Source organism: Rana temporaria, chromosome 13, assembly GCF_905171775.1.
Source record: "Rana temporaria chromosome 13, aRanTem1.1, whole genome shotgun sequence".
In the NCBI taxonomy this organism is placed as follows: Eukaryota; Metazoa; Chordata; class Amphibia; order Anura; family Ranidae; genus Rana; species Rana temporaria.
In genome coordinates, this window is record NC_053501.1 from 60,248,928 (window position 1) to 60,262,803 (window position 13,876).

Genomic DNA, 13,876 nt, shown 5'->3' on the forward strand with positions numbered 1-13,876 from the left:
TTTGTGTACGTTGAAACACACACCTCCTCTGCCTAGATTTTGTCTATGAATTTGCAAAGCAATAACAGTTCCGTCACCCCACTGGGATGTAGAGAGGAGAATGCTTTTTAGAAACTATACATGTTTAAATGGAACAATGAGCTGTTCTCTAATCCCTTCTCTGCAACAGGTTATATCCTAACAAGGCAAATATGTTGTTGCTGATAAAGTGGGGAATTTTGTATCTTTAGTTTTCTAAAGGATAAGCTCACTTTTGGAATATTTTATGTTTTCCACCCATTTTTAGGGTGTAACATGTTCCTGCACCCCCACCCTTTGATGGTGGGTTCCTTTCCCTGCACTCGTTGTCACTCTTGAAAAGTAGCTCAGCTGTGCGTGGCTCTGTCCCTCTGTCCACACAGCCACGTCATTCATTCACAGTTTGCTTTGAATGAATAAACTACAAGTACAGTTAACACCACAGCAGAAGTACTTGTACTTTAAATGAACTGCAGGCGTGCTTACCAGCCTGCCTGTAGTTCATTCACACTGCCTACAGCCCTGCAATGACAGCCCATACCAACAGAGCTATAGGCCGTGTGTGGAGGAGTCTGACATTGCACCCACGATCTGCTGGTTGTGTGTGCAATGCTTTCCAGACTTCTGTTTTAAAAGATAATAAATGCACATTTGTTTTACCTGGGGGGAAAAAAAGATGTGAATTTATTTTTAATGTAATGGTGTTCTTATCCTTTATGCTATTTGTTACTAGTCTTCACCCATAGCGTAGACTAGAGGGGTAAATCCTGCCAATATGATTGCTACATTATCTTCTACTCTAATGCCCTGTACACACGATTTCCTGACATGCGAAAACCCAACGTGATTCCTCTCAAGCCTGCCTTGCATACACACGTTCAGTCAAAAAAACGCTCAATCAAAGCGTGGAGATGTCCAACACGTACGACGGCACTACAAAGGGGACGTTCCATTCAAATGGCGCCACCCTTTGGGCTGCTTTTGCTGATCCTTGTGTTAGTTAAAGTTTGGTGGGAGACGATTTGCGCTTTTCAGCCTTGTGCTTTTTCAGTCTGTTACAGCGCGAAAAATGTGCTATCTCCATTACAAACGCTAGTTTTACTAGAAGGAGCGCTCTCGTCTCATACTTGATTCTGAGCATGCGTGTTTTTTTCCTCTCGGAAAAGCATACACAGGAGCGGTTTTCCCAATGAGAAAAAGACTGACGGGGAACACGACGGGAAAAAATAGAGCAGGTTCTAATTTTTTTGCGGGCAGTTTTCTCGTCTGGAAAACTGCTATGGGGCATACGCATTACCGGTTTTCCCGACCAACCTAAAAAATGGCAGTTTTCTCGTCGGAGAAAACCGGTCGTGTGTACGCGGCATTAGAATTCAACATTAAATAATCCTAATGTGTTTACTGTAAATGGTTTTCCTTTAAGATCTCTGCTCTTAAGTTTCAGACCAGAATATATTGAGATTTCCTATTCCTTTGCAGGAGGTTGACCTAATTCGTGGACAAATCCAGCAGCTCATATCCCTGCCCATGTGGTCCTGTCTGCAGCCAGTAAGCTTTCATACCTTTTTGGTCATTTATATAAAAATAGTTTGATAGCGGCAAAGGATGTTGGTGGACTTTTTATGCATTTCAACACGGGGGGAAAACTTGTACATGAAGTTATTGCAATGTTGTATTGACCACTGACTTCTAAATTCTAGGCTCGTCTGGAGCAGGAACTTAAAAAAAAACAAAAGCTTAGAAAGTTCTGGAACCTCATTAAGAAGAATGATGACAAGATGGACCCAAAGGCACAAGAGATGTATGTAATATCTAAAAAAATGTCATAACCTGGAAATAGTTCAGTGTTTTGTAACCCTGTCAAGATTTAATTCTTAATGAATACTCTTCCTATAGCATAGAATTTTGTGATTTACCTTTAACAATGGTACAGTAAAACCTTGGTTTGAGAGTAACTTGGTTTGAGAGCGTATTGCAAGACATGCAAAATGTTTTAATACATTTTGCCTTGGTATACAAGCGATGTCTTGATATAAGGGCAGCGTCATGTCACAACTGAGTATAAAAAAAGAAGAGAGGAGCCTCTAAGTGTAGCAATATGGTTACATTTAGAGTCGGTTCACACATAGGCGGCACGACTTCGGGGGCCACTCTGCATGTCGTCCTGAGGATGACTTCAGAGGCGATTCGCAAAACGACTTCTGTATAGAAGTCGATGCAGATCTCCCCGAGCCGCCCCCGAAATACTACAGGAACCTTTTTTCTAAGTCGGAGCGACTTGCGTCGCTCCTATTAGAACGGTTCCATTGCATTGAATGGGACCCGACACATCTGGCGACTGAGCCGCCTGTTGTGTCGCCCCAGTGTGAACCAGGTCTAAATGAAGGTACAACATTTAGCAACTTATTGCTACACTTAGTGGTGCCTCTCTTCTCTTTTATACCCTGTAAAAAAATGCTTTGATATACAAGTGCTTTGGATTACAAGCATGTTTCTGGAAGGAATTATGCTCGCAAACCAAGGTTTTACTGTATATGATTAATAAAAAGTGACTTGAGCTTCTAGAGTCTTTTTTGTTTCTATTTGTGTATTGACTTCATTGTCCTATTTCTCTTGCTCTGCAGGGCCAAGCAGGAAAGAATATTTCTGCGGAAGCTTATACAGAAGTTCTTATCTGTGCTCACGTCAATTCAAGCAACAGGTAACTCACAACTTTTTAGAGGAAATAAAATTAGATTCCGGGCTGAACTGGATGACATGAGGTGTGTGTGTGGCCAGCTTTGAAAGAGTTTTTTTCAGGACAAAGTAAAAAAAAAAAAAAAAACATGTACAATACTTGCACATTTTCTCATGTTCTATCCCTTTAACCCTTTTGCTGCCACCCAGGTAATGCTTGCATCAGCGGTGACATTTACACACACTAAGGAATGCGCGTGTATTTTCACAGCCAACATTTGACTTTCTGTTGGAAATGATTTAGGTGGCTCCAAAGACTGATCACTTCCACTGGTCCAGGAACTAACAACCTCCTGCCATGTGTCCTGGGGTCTGCTGTCCCACCTGTTGGCCTGGGACAGGCACTGTGGGGGTGGAGGGAGCTCAGCGAACACCTGTTTGCTCATCCTCCCTCTGGTAAAAGAACCTGGAAGTGACATGTGTTGCTTAACTAATTATTTTCCCACGTACATTCACATATGTAAATGCTTGCATTGGGTGCAGCTACTTAGGAAAATGACGATTGTGCTACATGTTGCATATCGGCATGCACACCAGAGTAGGAGCAATAATTCTAAGGTCCTTCATTGTTAACACTAAAGGGTTTATTTGATAAAACGGGAGAGTGCAAAATCTGGTGCAGCTGTGCATGCACCAACTTCAGCTTGTTCTGTTAAGCTTTGACAATAACCTGAAGGCTGATTGGTTTCTATGCAGAGCTGCTCCAGATTTTGCACTCTTTAGTTTTAGTAAATCAGCCCCTAAGGGTCCATTCACATTACCATGCAGCCTAAACCACTTCTGCCTGTACAGCATTTGGGGCTGCAGTGCTGTGAGATTTATCACATCACACAGCTCCTCCCCCCCTTTTTTTTAACAGGAATTTATATGAAGTGTACAAAGTATCACTGCACAGCAACACAGTGTGCTGCTCTTGTTGTGTGGTGACATGTGGGTCACGCAGAGCGGTGTGATATTAGGCACACATGTTGCATAATATTGCATAGCTCTGAAACGCTGCTTTCTTTTCTGAACATGACACACAGGGGGAGATTCACTAAAACTGGAGCATACAGAATCTGGTAAATCTGTGCATAGTAACCAATCGGCTTCTAGCTTATCCAGTTAAGCTTTGAAAATATAACCTAGAAGCTGATTGGTTACTTTGAACAGCTGCACCAGATTCTGCATGCACAAGTTTTAGTAAATCTCCCCTCACTAAAAACTATTGTTTTCTGTGTGACATTGCAGTTACCTCATGGAAACAAACGCAGGTAACTGCGTATAGTGCGACTGGGCCCTAAACTAATGACCTGTAAGGCTCCATTCACATCTAGGTGTTTTTACGCCCGAAGCCCAACGCTATTGCAGCCTGCAATACGCTGGAGGGGTGATTTAACATTGTCGGCTATGGAGATGGTTCACATCTCCACGCCGAAACGCCGTACGCCTGAAGCTCAAAACAAGTCCCGGGCCCTTTTCTTCAGACGGGTTCGGCATAGCCGACAATGTTTTCATAACCTCTCCGACGTATTGTAGGCTAAAAAACGTCGCGTTTTGTCGCGGCAAATCGCGGAACAAAACGCAGCAATTTATCGCGGTACAATACGCTGCGTTCAGGTGTGAATGCAGCCTAAAGGCTTTTAAATTGTGGACACGTTTGTTGCAGTTTTACCTGTAAACACAATGTTGGGTGTCTATTTACGCAACTTGTCCTTTTTTTTTTTGTTTTATGTTTTTACTTTTTTTGTTTTCAATGTGTAATAATATATTGCGTTTGTGTGAATTAAATTAATTTAAATAAAATGTTACTTTTACGTTTTACTGAAAATATGCATTTGATAAACCGTTATACTGAGGTAAAATGACATAAACAATCATATTTACCACCATTTTATTCCCCAGTACCCCTGCTTTCAGAAAATGTTATAATTTTCACGAATATTCATGCCTAAAATGTGCATTTGACATGTGTGCAAAGAATTCAAAAGTGATTCTGACAGGGGAAGGTTTTCTGGGAGTACAGAAAAATATTCTTTGATCTGCCAGAAATACACACAGAAATGACCATGTCTTTTTGTCCGGGCACGACGCTTTCTCCAGCTATATTCTCTGCATTGGCAGAGAGGCAACCGAAAACAAGTTCACATCCTATTCACCGGTTTCTATCTGACATAGATCAGCTGAAGTTTTCTATATTGAAAACTGCCATAGTTTCTTTGCTAGTTCGATACAGAACCAGCATTGCTTTCTATTTTGCTCTGAAACAGGTCTATCTGATTTTGTTAAGATAGCCCATGCCACTCGCAACATCTTTTGTTTATTCTCCAGCTTGAGATAACACAGAAAGTTGCAAAAGACACTTTTTTGGAAATAATTTATTATAGATTTTCATGTGACAACACTGAAGAAATTACACTTTGCTACAATGTAAAGTAGTGAGTGAACAGCTTGTATTACAGTGTAAATTTGCTGTCCCCTCAAAATAACTCAACACACAGTCATTAATGTCTATACAGTTCTGAGTGGAACCTGTCCTGTTAAACGGCTGTTTGGTTTCCTGCGCAATTACCATAGGCACAACTGCTTATATAGAGAGAGGAGAATTATGACGCAAGGATGACCAAACCTAGAGGTGTCTATTAGTCCAACATTTGAAGTCCATAAAATAATGTAAAAGTCCATTTTGTCCATACAGGAAGCGCCAACACTTCAAGCAGCTTGTTCTTTAGAGTTAGAAGTGAGACTCTGCCATGCTGTGCAAACAATGAAAATGAAAAAACACAAGCAAGTGTAGTGGTTTGATCACACTGAATTTATTGTGCAGGAACCCACAGTGCTCTCTTTCCCTATAACAGCCAGAGCATATGAACCTGATGCCCAGAAGACAGATGAGCTCTACCCCTGCACTGTTTCTGTGAGTTGCTTGATTTTAGTGCAAATTCAGTGTGATGAAACCACTACACTTGGATGGCGCTTGTGTTTTTCTTTTTCGATGCTTACAACCGCTTATATTTCTGCACATGTGACAAGGTGACGTCGCAGGACAGCAACCTGGAAATGGGGACATGTCATTGTCATCTCATAACATGAAGTGGCTGTATGGTGACTTTGAAGGATTACCAGGTATTATTTCAATGAAGGCTTTACATTTTTAAATATTTTAAAATTACTTTTGAAATTACATTAACGAGTTAAAGACTAATATGAGCTTTTACTGGTTTGGTTTACATCTACTTTGAATATTGTTTTTAGCACTTCCAGCTGGTCATTGTAAGAAATGCACTAACCACGGTTACAGCAGAATTCATTATCGATTTGGTGACTATATACACCAGATATTTTAGGTTGATTTTTCTAACAGATCTTTTGCTTTTGGGGTAGACTATAATAACAAAGTATATAGATATGTTTATTGGATGCTGAGACGTAGTTTCTGTTTTTTTTGCAGGTCCTGTCTCTTTGGAAAGAATACACTATTGTGAGCGCTTTATAGAACTTATGATTGATTTAGAGGTAACTTTTTCTTGTTTTTTCGAATACTATTTCTTAACTACACATCAAATGACACTAGGCGTTGTCATATTATAGCTACTTGGGTTATGCTGCCACCTTCAGTTAAATGGACACTGGGCAGGAAAACATAGAATTCCCTGCCTAGGCATAACCCCAACTCGGCTTATCTAATCTTCAATATTTTGCTAGTGGGCTTAGACGATGGATGTGCCCGCCCACCAAGCGCGTACAAGTTTTCCCGAGCCTGGCAGGCTTCGGAAGCAACGCATGCGCAGTTGCGCTGTCAGTTCCGCGGCCATCTTTTTTACGGGGATTCATGAGCAGCCCGAAAATGGGCTGAAATTTACGGGCTGCCCGTAAATTAACTAGCATTTGGCAACACTGGCTGATACCACACTAACAATTCTAATTTCTCATATTTTTTTCATAGTGCTGGAAGGAAAAGTATGTGAACCGATAGATTAATTACTTCAGCAAATGCTAATTGGAGTCAGTAATTTGCACACCTGGAGTCCAATAAATGAAATTAGTTTTAGAGGTGGGACACTCAAATATTTTAAGAATGCTGTTCACAAAAAGCTAAAGTTAAATTGTTCAGGAAGAATACTCGGCACTATGTATGGCACAGAAGGGGCTCAGCTTGCCAACATCAAAACATCATCCCAACAGTGAAGTATGGCCATGGAAACGTCATGATTTGGGCTGGCTTTGCTGTCTCAGGACCTAAATCACTTGACATTATTGAGGGGAAAATGAATTCCATCTGGATACTGTTCCCTTGTAAATATTATGGTCACCCTCTGACTCTATCCTGCTATCTCTCACATCTTCAATCTCTTCCTCTCTTCTGGCATCTTTCCCAACTCTCCAAAACATGCACTAGTCACTCCCATACTTAAAAGCCCTCAATGGATCCCACCAATCTTAACAATATACATCCTATCTCCTTGCTTCCCTTTTCCAACAAACTCCATTGAACTCTGGGTCTACAAGCTAGTGAGCTACCACCTCACTAAGAATAACCTTTTTGATCCCCTTCAGTCTGGATTGCGCCCTCAACACTCCACAGAAACTGTTCTCCTAAAACTTGTACATAATTTACAAATGGCTAACTGGTCACTATTCTGTCCTCCTACTTCTGGACCTTTCTGCTGACTTTGATACATTTGGCCACCCCCTAACTTTAAAAAAAAACTCAACTCCCTTGATCTCTTTGACTGTGCTCTTCATTGTTCCTCATCCTACTTCTCCTACCACATCTTCAGTGTCACAACTCTGCCTCCTCCTGTCCTCTACCCTTTTTTGTCTGAGTCTCCCAAGGTTCTGTTCTTGCTTGGACTTCTCCTATTCTCGATCTCTACTTGCTCTCTGGGTCAGCCAATGCCATTTCTACGCTGACGACACCCAAATTTATATCTATACTCCTCAGCTCACTCCAGTCTCCTCACGCATCACTAATTTACTAACGGACATATCAGTCTTGATGTCGCACCAATTCCTCAAACTCAATCTATCTATCCAAAACTGAGCTCATAATATTTCCTCCCCACGTGCCCCTTCCCCTGACTTCTCTGTCAAGATCAATGGCACATCTATCAGTCCGTCCCCACATGCCACAGTGCTAGGTGTAATCCTGGACTCTGAACTTTCCCTTCAGGCCCACATTCAATCACTGTCCAAAGCTTGCTGCCACAATATCTCCAAAATACACCCCTTAACCGATCACATGGCAAGGCTTCTAATTCACTTTCCTGATTATCTCTCATCTCGACTACTGTGACATCCTCCACATTAGATTACCTTTACATAGGCTGTCCCCCCTTCAGTCTATCATAGGTGCTTCTGCCAGTTTCTATTACCTTACCCAGCCGTTTAGTGTCTGCCACACCTCTCTGCCAATCCCTCCCTGGTTATTTACAAAAGAATGCACAACTCTGCACCTACATCACTAACCTAGTCTCAAAATACCAACCAAATTGTTCTTTGTTCCTTCCAAGGCCTCCTGCTCCCTTGTCACCTTCTCCTAGGACGCCTTCAGGATGCTCGCCTCCAGGACTTCTCTTGAGACTTTCCCATCCTCTGGAACTCCATACCGCTTTTTTAGCTTAAAGCGGGAGTTCACCCGAAAAACAATTTTTAACATTAGATTGAGGCTCATTTTGTGAAGGAGAATCGGGTGTTTTTTTTTAAAATCGAAGCCGTACTTACCGTTTTAGAGATAGATCTTCTCCGCCGCTTCCGGGTATGGTCTTCGGGACTGGGCGTTCCTATTTGATTGACAGGCTTCTGACGGTCGCATACATCGCATCACGAGTAGCTGAAAGAAGCCGAACGTCGGTGCGGCTCTATATGGCGCCTGCGCACCGACGTTCGGCTACTTTCGGAAAATCGTGACACGCTGTATGCGACCGTCGGAAGCCTGTCGGAAGACTGTCAATCAAATAGGAACGCCCAGTCCCGCAGCCCATACCCGGAAGCGGCAGAGAAGATCGCTCTCTAAAACGGTAAGTACTGCTTCGATTTAAAGAAAAACACCCGATTCCTCTTCACAAAACGAGCATCCATCTAATGTTAAAAATTTAGTTTTTGGGTAAACCTCCACTTTAACTCTAGCTATATGTCTTGTCTGTGTAATTTTGCACAATATTGTTAATATTTTTTGCTCTGGTTCCCCATTAAGGCTTTACTTCCCACCCGCCGGTGGTTCAATACAGTGCTGGATGATTCTCACCTAGTTGTACACTGCTATTTATCCAGTCTCTGCAAAACAGAGGAAGAAGGACATTTGTTTTCTCAGGTATGGTATTAATGTTTAAGACGGTAGATCAGGGGATTCAATTGTATGCATTCACTAATGATGTACCTTTTTATAGCTTTTAGACATGTTAAAGTTCTACGCTGGCTTTGAAATTAATGACCAGACTGGCAATGCACTGACAGAAAATGAAATGACCACCATTCACTATGACCGAATCACTTCTCTACAGGTATGTCTAGATTTCCAGTTATAAATTCAAAATCACTGCAGACCAACTGTTTTACTACCAAGGAAATATACAGTTCATCCTAGCAATCAAAAGCTAGAATACCGGCCATAAACCTGTTTGAAAATTAATCTGCTGACTCTTCTTCACTTACACTACTGTATCAATTTTACATGCTGTCAAAGTGATGAAGATTGGAGATCATGTTTATATGTACAATCGGCAAAGTAGCCACCTAGAAACCAAAATGCTGTAGAGAACAATTTTAATTTATCCATATATAAAACATATTTTTTTAGCCTTCTTAAGGGTGCCTTTATCAGACAACCGTGACGTTGCCTGATGGTGACTGTTGCCCGATGAAGGGGCCCTTGCATCTGCTTTGAAATATTGCTTTATTTATATGATAAATAAACATTGCCTCCTAGAGCATTTTTTTCAAACTTTTTTCAGTCAAGGTGTTCTTTAGAACTAAACACTATCCCAGGGCTTTTTTCTTATATCAGGAGGTGCTTCCAAGCACATGCTTTTTTGCATGTTCGTGCATATTGCATTTTTTAACCACTACTGCCCGGGAAGATTTGGCTGCTCAATGACCAGGCCATTTTTTGCGATACGGCGCAGCGTCAGTTTAACTGACAATTGCGTGGTCGTGCGATGTTGAACCCAAACAAAATTGACGTCCCTTTTTTTCCACACAAATAGAGCTTTCTTTTGGTGGTATTTGATCACCTCTGTGTGTTTTTTATTTTTTGCGCTATAAACAAAAAAAGAGCAACTATTTAAAAAAAATAAAAAATAATATTTTGTACTTTTTGCTATAAGTATCCACAATTTATTTTTTCAAAAAAGCGTTTTTTTTAGTGCTGTCAAGCGATTAATCGCATTAATGTCATAGTTAACGCACGATTAATCGCGCGATTAAGGAGGTTCACCCTTTTAAAACATTTTTTTTTTGTTTTCTTATTTATTTATTTTTTATAATATTAAATTGTGTTTTTTTTATTTTTTTACATTTTGATCACTTTTATTGCTGTCACAAGGAATGTAAACATCCCTTGTGACAGCAATAGGTGGTGACAGGTACTCTTTATGGAGGGATCGGGGGTCTAAAAGACCTCCGAGCCCTCCTTTGCACTTCAAAGTATTCAGATCGCCGAAAACGGCGATTCTGAATACTGTGTACTTTTTTAAATCCGGCGCCATTGGCAGCCGAGAAACCCGGAAGTGACGTCATGACGCCGCTTCCGTGGTTTCAATGCGGAGACTGAATCAAAGCCGTTTACGGCTTAGTGTCAGTCTCCGCTTGAACACAGAAGGCGCCGGATGGAGGATCGGGTCTCCCGGTGGGACGGGAGGCCCGGTCAGAGCGGCGAAAGGCGGCGGGAGGGGGGGGATGTCCCCTCCCGCTCCTCCGGCATAACAACCGAGCGGCTTTTAGCCGCATCGGTTGTTATGTTTGGATAGCCGATTGCCCGCTCTAAACAACGGTACCTGGATGATGCCTGCGGCTGCAGGCATCATCCCGGTATAACCCCCGAACGTTAATCGCGCGATAAAAAAGTTGACGGCGTTAAAATGAGTCTGCTAACGCGTTTAATTGACAGCACTAGTTTTTTTTTCTACATATTTTTGGTAATAAAATTCACAATAAGTGTATATTTAATTGGTTTGTCCGAAAGTTATAGCATCTACAACATAGGGGATAGATGTATGGCAATTTTTTTTTTTTTTACTAGTAATGGCGGTGATCTGTGATTTTTATCAGTGCTCCCACATTATGGCAGACTCATCAGACACTTTTGACAAATTTTTGGGACCATTGGCATTTATACAGCAATTAGTGCTATAAAAATGCACTGATTACTGTGTAAATATCACTGGCAGGGAAGAGGTTAACACTAGGCGGCGATCAAGGGGTTAATTGTGTTTCCCTGACTGTGTTCTAACTGTGGGGGATGGTAAAGATTCCTTGTGATGGCATGGGCAGTGACAGGCACAGTTTACTGAGAGATCTTGGGGTCTATTAGACCTCAGATCTCTCCTCTGCACTCAAAAGCATCTTATCAAACTGAGATTGGTTTCATCAGAGGCTTGTAAACAAACAAACTGAAACCGGAAGTTACTAAATCCTTGTTGCTTCTGGTTTCATTCATCACAGCGGGCATGGGTACAGATGTGTCTTCCTCCTCTCTGTGTTTATTGGATCGGACAAGTCGTGGAGAAGAAGTCCTGAACTCCCTGATCACACCAAGGAGCCCGAGAACTACTGTGTGAGGGGGGGTCCTTCTGTGCCCTGTAGAAGTAATTGGGTGGCTGTAGAGTCACCCTGATCACCACTACAGGAAAACCCACCATTGCTCAAAAGGCTGATACCAAGATCATGGCCGCAGCTGCAGCCATGATCCTGGTATCACCACTTGTTCCCGAGGATGTACGGGTACATCTTTAGGATGGGAAGTGGTTACATTTCTCAAGATCCTGTAGGAATATGCATGTGGGGTCTTGAGCATCAATGAGACTATGCTGAGACATGGTGATGTCACTGTGCCTGCAGTAAGTGGGGTCCAAAGAATGTATTTTTTATATACAGTTTCTTGTAAAAGTTAAAAAAAATAACATTTATTTGGAGGTGTAGGGGGGCTGTCATTAACGCCAACCTTGCATTTAATTTAAGGACTAGTTTATTTTATAGATGGTGTTTATCGAGTGGTAACATTCACTAAAGGTTACTGCTTGCGATATGAAGGTCACGGAAATAATTTTTCAGAAATATGACATGAAATAATAAGTCAATTCATCAAAGTAAAATATTGAATGTAAATACCGCAAAAAAAAAAGGATAAATTATTAAAATCAATTCAATAAAAACACAAACCCATTTGTTATTTATCACCTGGTCTTTACTGGTGGTATTTAAAAAAAAGTACAAAATAACAAATACAGGGACTCTGCACTGCACAGGAAGTGAAAATTATGCAATGTATCCATGTGAAAATGTTCTCTTCTGAGTTCAGGAATGAAAATAAAATGTAACAATTCATCAGAGGGAGATCGTTTTGTGAATGAAAGCACCCTAGAATGTTTTGATAGTTTCACAATACAGTGGGACCTTGGATTACGAGCATAATCCGTTCCAGGAGAATTCTTGTAATCCAAAGTACTCGCATATCAAAGTGAGTTTCCCCATAGAAGTCAAATGTTGGAGACCGCACTCGCAAACAGAGTCCGGTTCTTTTTAAAATACAGTGCTCGTATTGCAAAACGCTCGTTAACCGTATTACACGCAATCCAAGGTTCCATTGTCTTGCTGTGTGACTTCTGGTGCAGTGTTAACCTGCTAAAATAAAGAAAAAAAATTGTGAAAGCAAAAACCAAAAATAACGCAAAATTTTTGTGCTAAATATCGCAAAACATAAATATTTACTGCATTCATTAAAGAACACATGTATTTTAGCGAGTCCGCTACTTTTGAGATAAATTAACGCATTAGTGTTTTTAACTCAAACATATATGCAGTATTTATCACTTTGTAAACTGACCCCAATGTGCCTTTAAAAAACTTTACTAAGCACCATTTTCATCTGAACTGTAGAAGATGATCCCTGAAGGAATCTTTTGGAGAAAGGCTTATTAATTTTATTTCTGGGCTTTAACAATAATATAAATGTGAAATAAGGCCACTTCTAGCATGTTATGACACTGACCATAGCAAATCAGGAGGCACCTGCTCCCATAAATACACACACACGCACCTTATTTTCTTGTTCAAGCTTGAAAAGTTTGTTTTTTTGTGGACTTGGGTGACCTCTTGTATCTCTTTACTTAGAGAGCAGCATTTGCACACTTCCCAGAACTTTGCAACTTTGCGCTTTCCAATGTAGCAGCTGTGGATACACGGGAATCCCTTGTGAAGTTATTTGGACCACTAAGGTAAGTGGGTAAATGCAGTCTACTTTATTAAAGGTACTTTGTGATGTATTATTATGTTCATAAATTGTTTAATTTTACAAGATTCCAAACTTCTCTCTTTTGTCACTTGGATATTGCTTGTATAAAGTCTTTCTCACCCATTGAGGGGTGTAAGGAGGTCACCTGAATTGTTAAAAATTGTAAAGTTTTGCACATGCTCTGTGCTCTTTCCCGCCATAAAATGGGATGTGTTGTGGAACTACACATCCCATGAGGCATTGTAAAACTCTGACATTCACAGACATGACTAGGCATGATGGGAATTGTAGTTCCTGAACAACTGGAGGGCCGTAGTTTGAAGACCCATGCTTTAAACACTCCAGCCTCCTTTGGGGGTAAACTCGCCTGATTGTTTTGACCCCTTAAACTAATAACTTGGTCAAAACTCGCTTGTGTGCGTCTTCTTATGTTACCTGTATTTCTGTTCACTCCTAACCTCTGTTCCCTCCTCAGCAGCATATCGAGATGTTCACCGTGCAAAAAAGCAAGGATACATAATCGTGATAACTCGGTTTATTTAAAAGAATTTGGTAAAAAAATTGTTACACTTACATTTAAAAAGTACTTGCCCAGCATGTAGGGAATAAACATTCCTTTGAATCTCTGCATGACGTTGTGCCTCAATGGTGCCAAGTGTGTACGCATGCTTTTATTAGTGGTGATGTTACTGT

General features: G+C 41.0%; 1 protein-coding gene across 2 annotated transcripts in view; it reads left to right on the forward strand.

The window, feature by feature from the left end:
- AQR (aquarius intron-binding spliceosomal factor) overlaps positions 1-13,876 on the forward strand; it is a 144,289-nt gene that overhangs the window by 17,257 nt on the left and 113,156 nt on the right. For both annotated transcript variants that reach the window (XM_040332262.1, XM_040332263.1), the window contains exons 7-13: positions 1,498-1,566; positions 1,719-1,819; positions 2,643-2,719; positions 6,185-6,249; positions 8,930-9,046; positions 9,123-9,236; positions 13,063-13,166. In XM_040332262.1, coding sequence (XP_040188196.1) covers positions 1,498-1,566; positions 1,719-1,819; positions 2,643-2,719; positions 6,185-6,249; positions 8,930-9,046; positions 9,123-9,236; positions 13,063-13,166 — 647 coding nt within the window. The remainder of the gene's footprint in view (positions 1-1,497; positions 1,567-1,718; positions 1,820-2,642; positions 2,720-6,184; positions 6,250-8,929; positions 9,047-9,122; positions 9,237-13,062; positions 13,167-13,876) is intronic.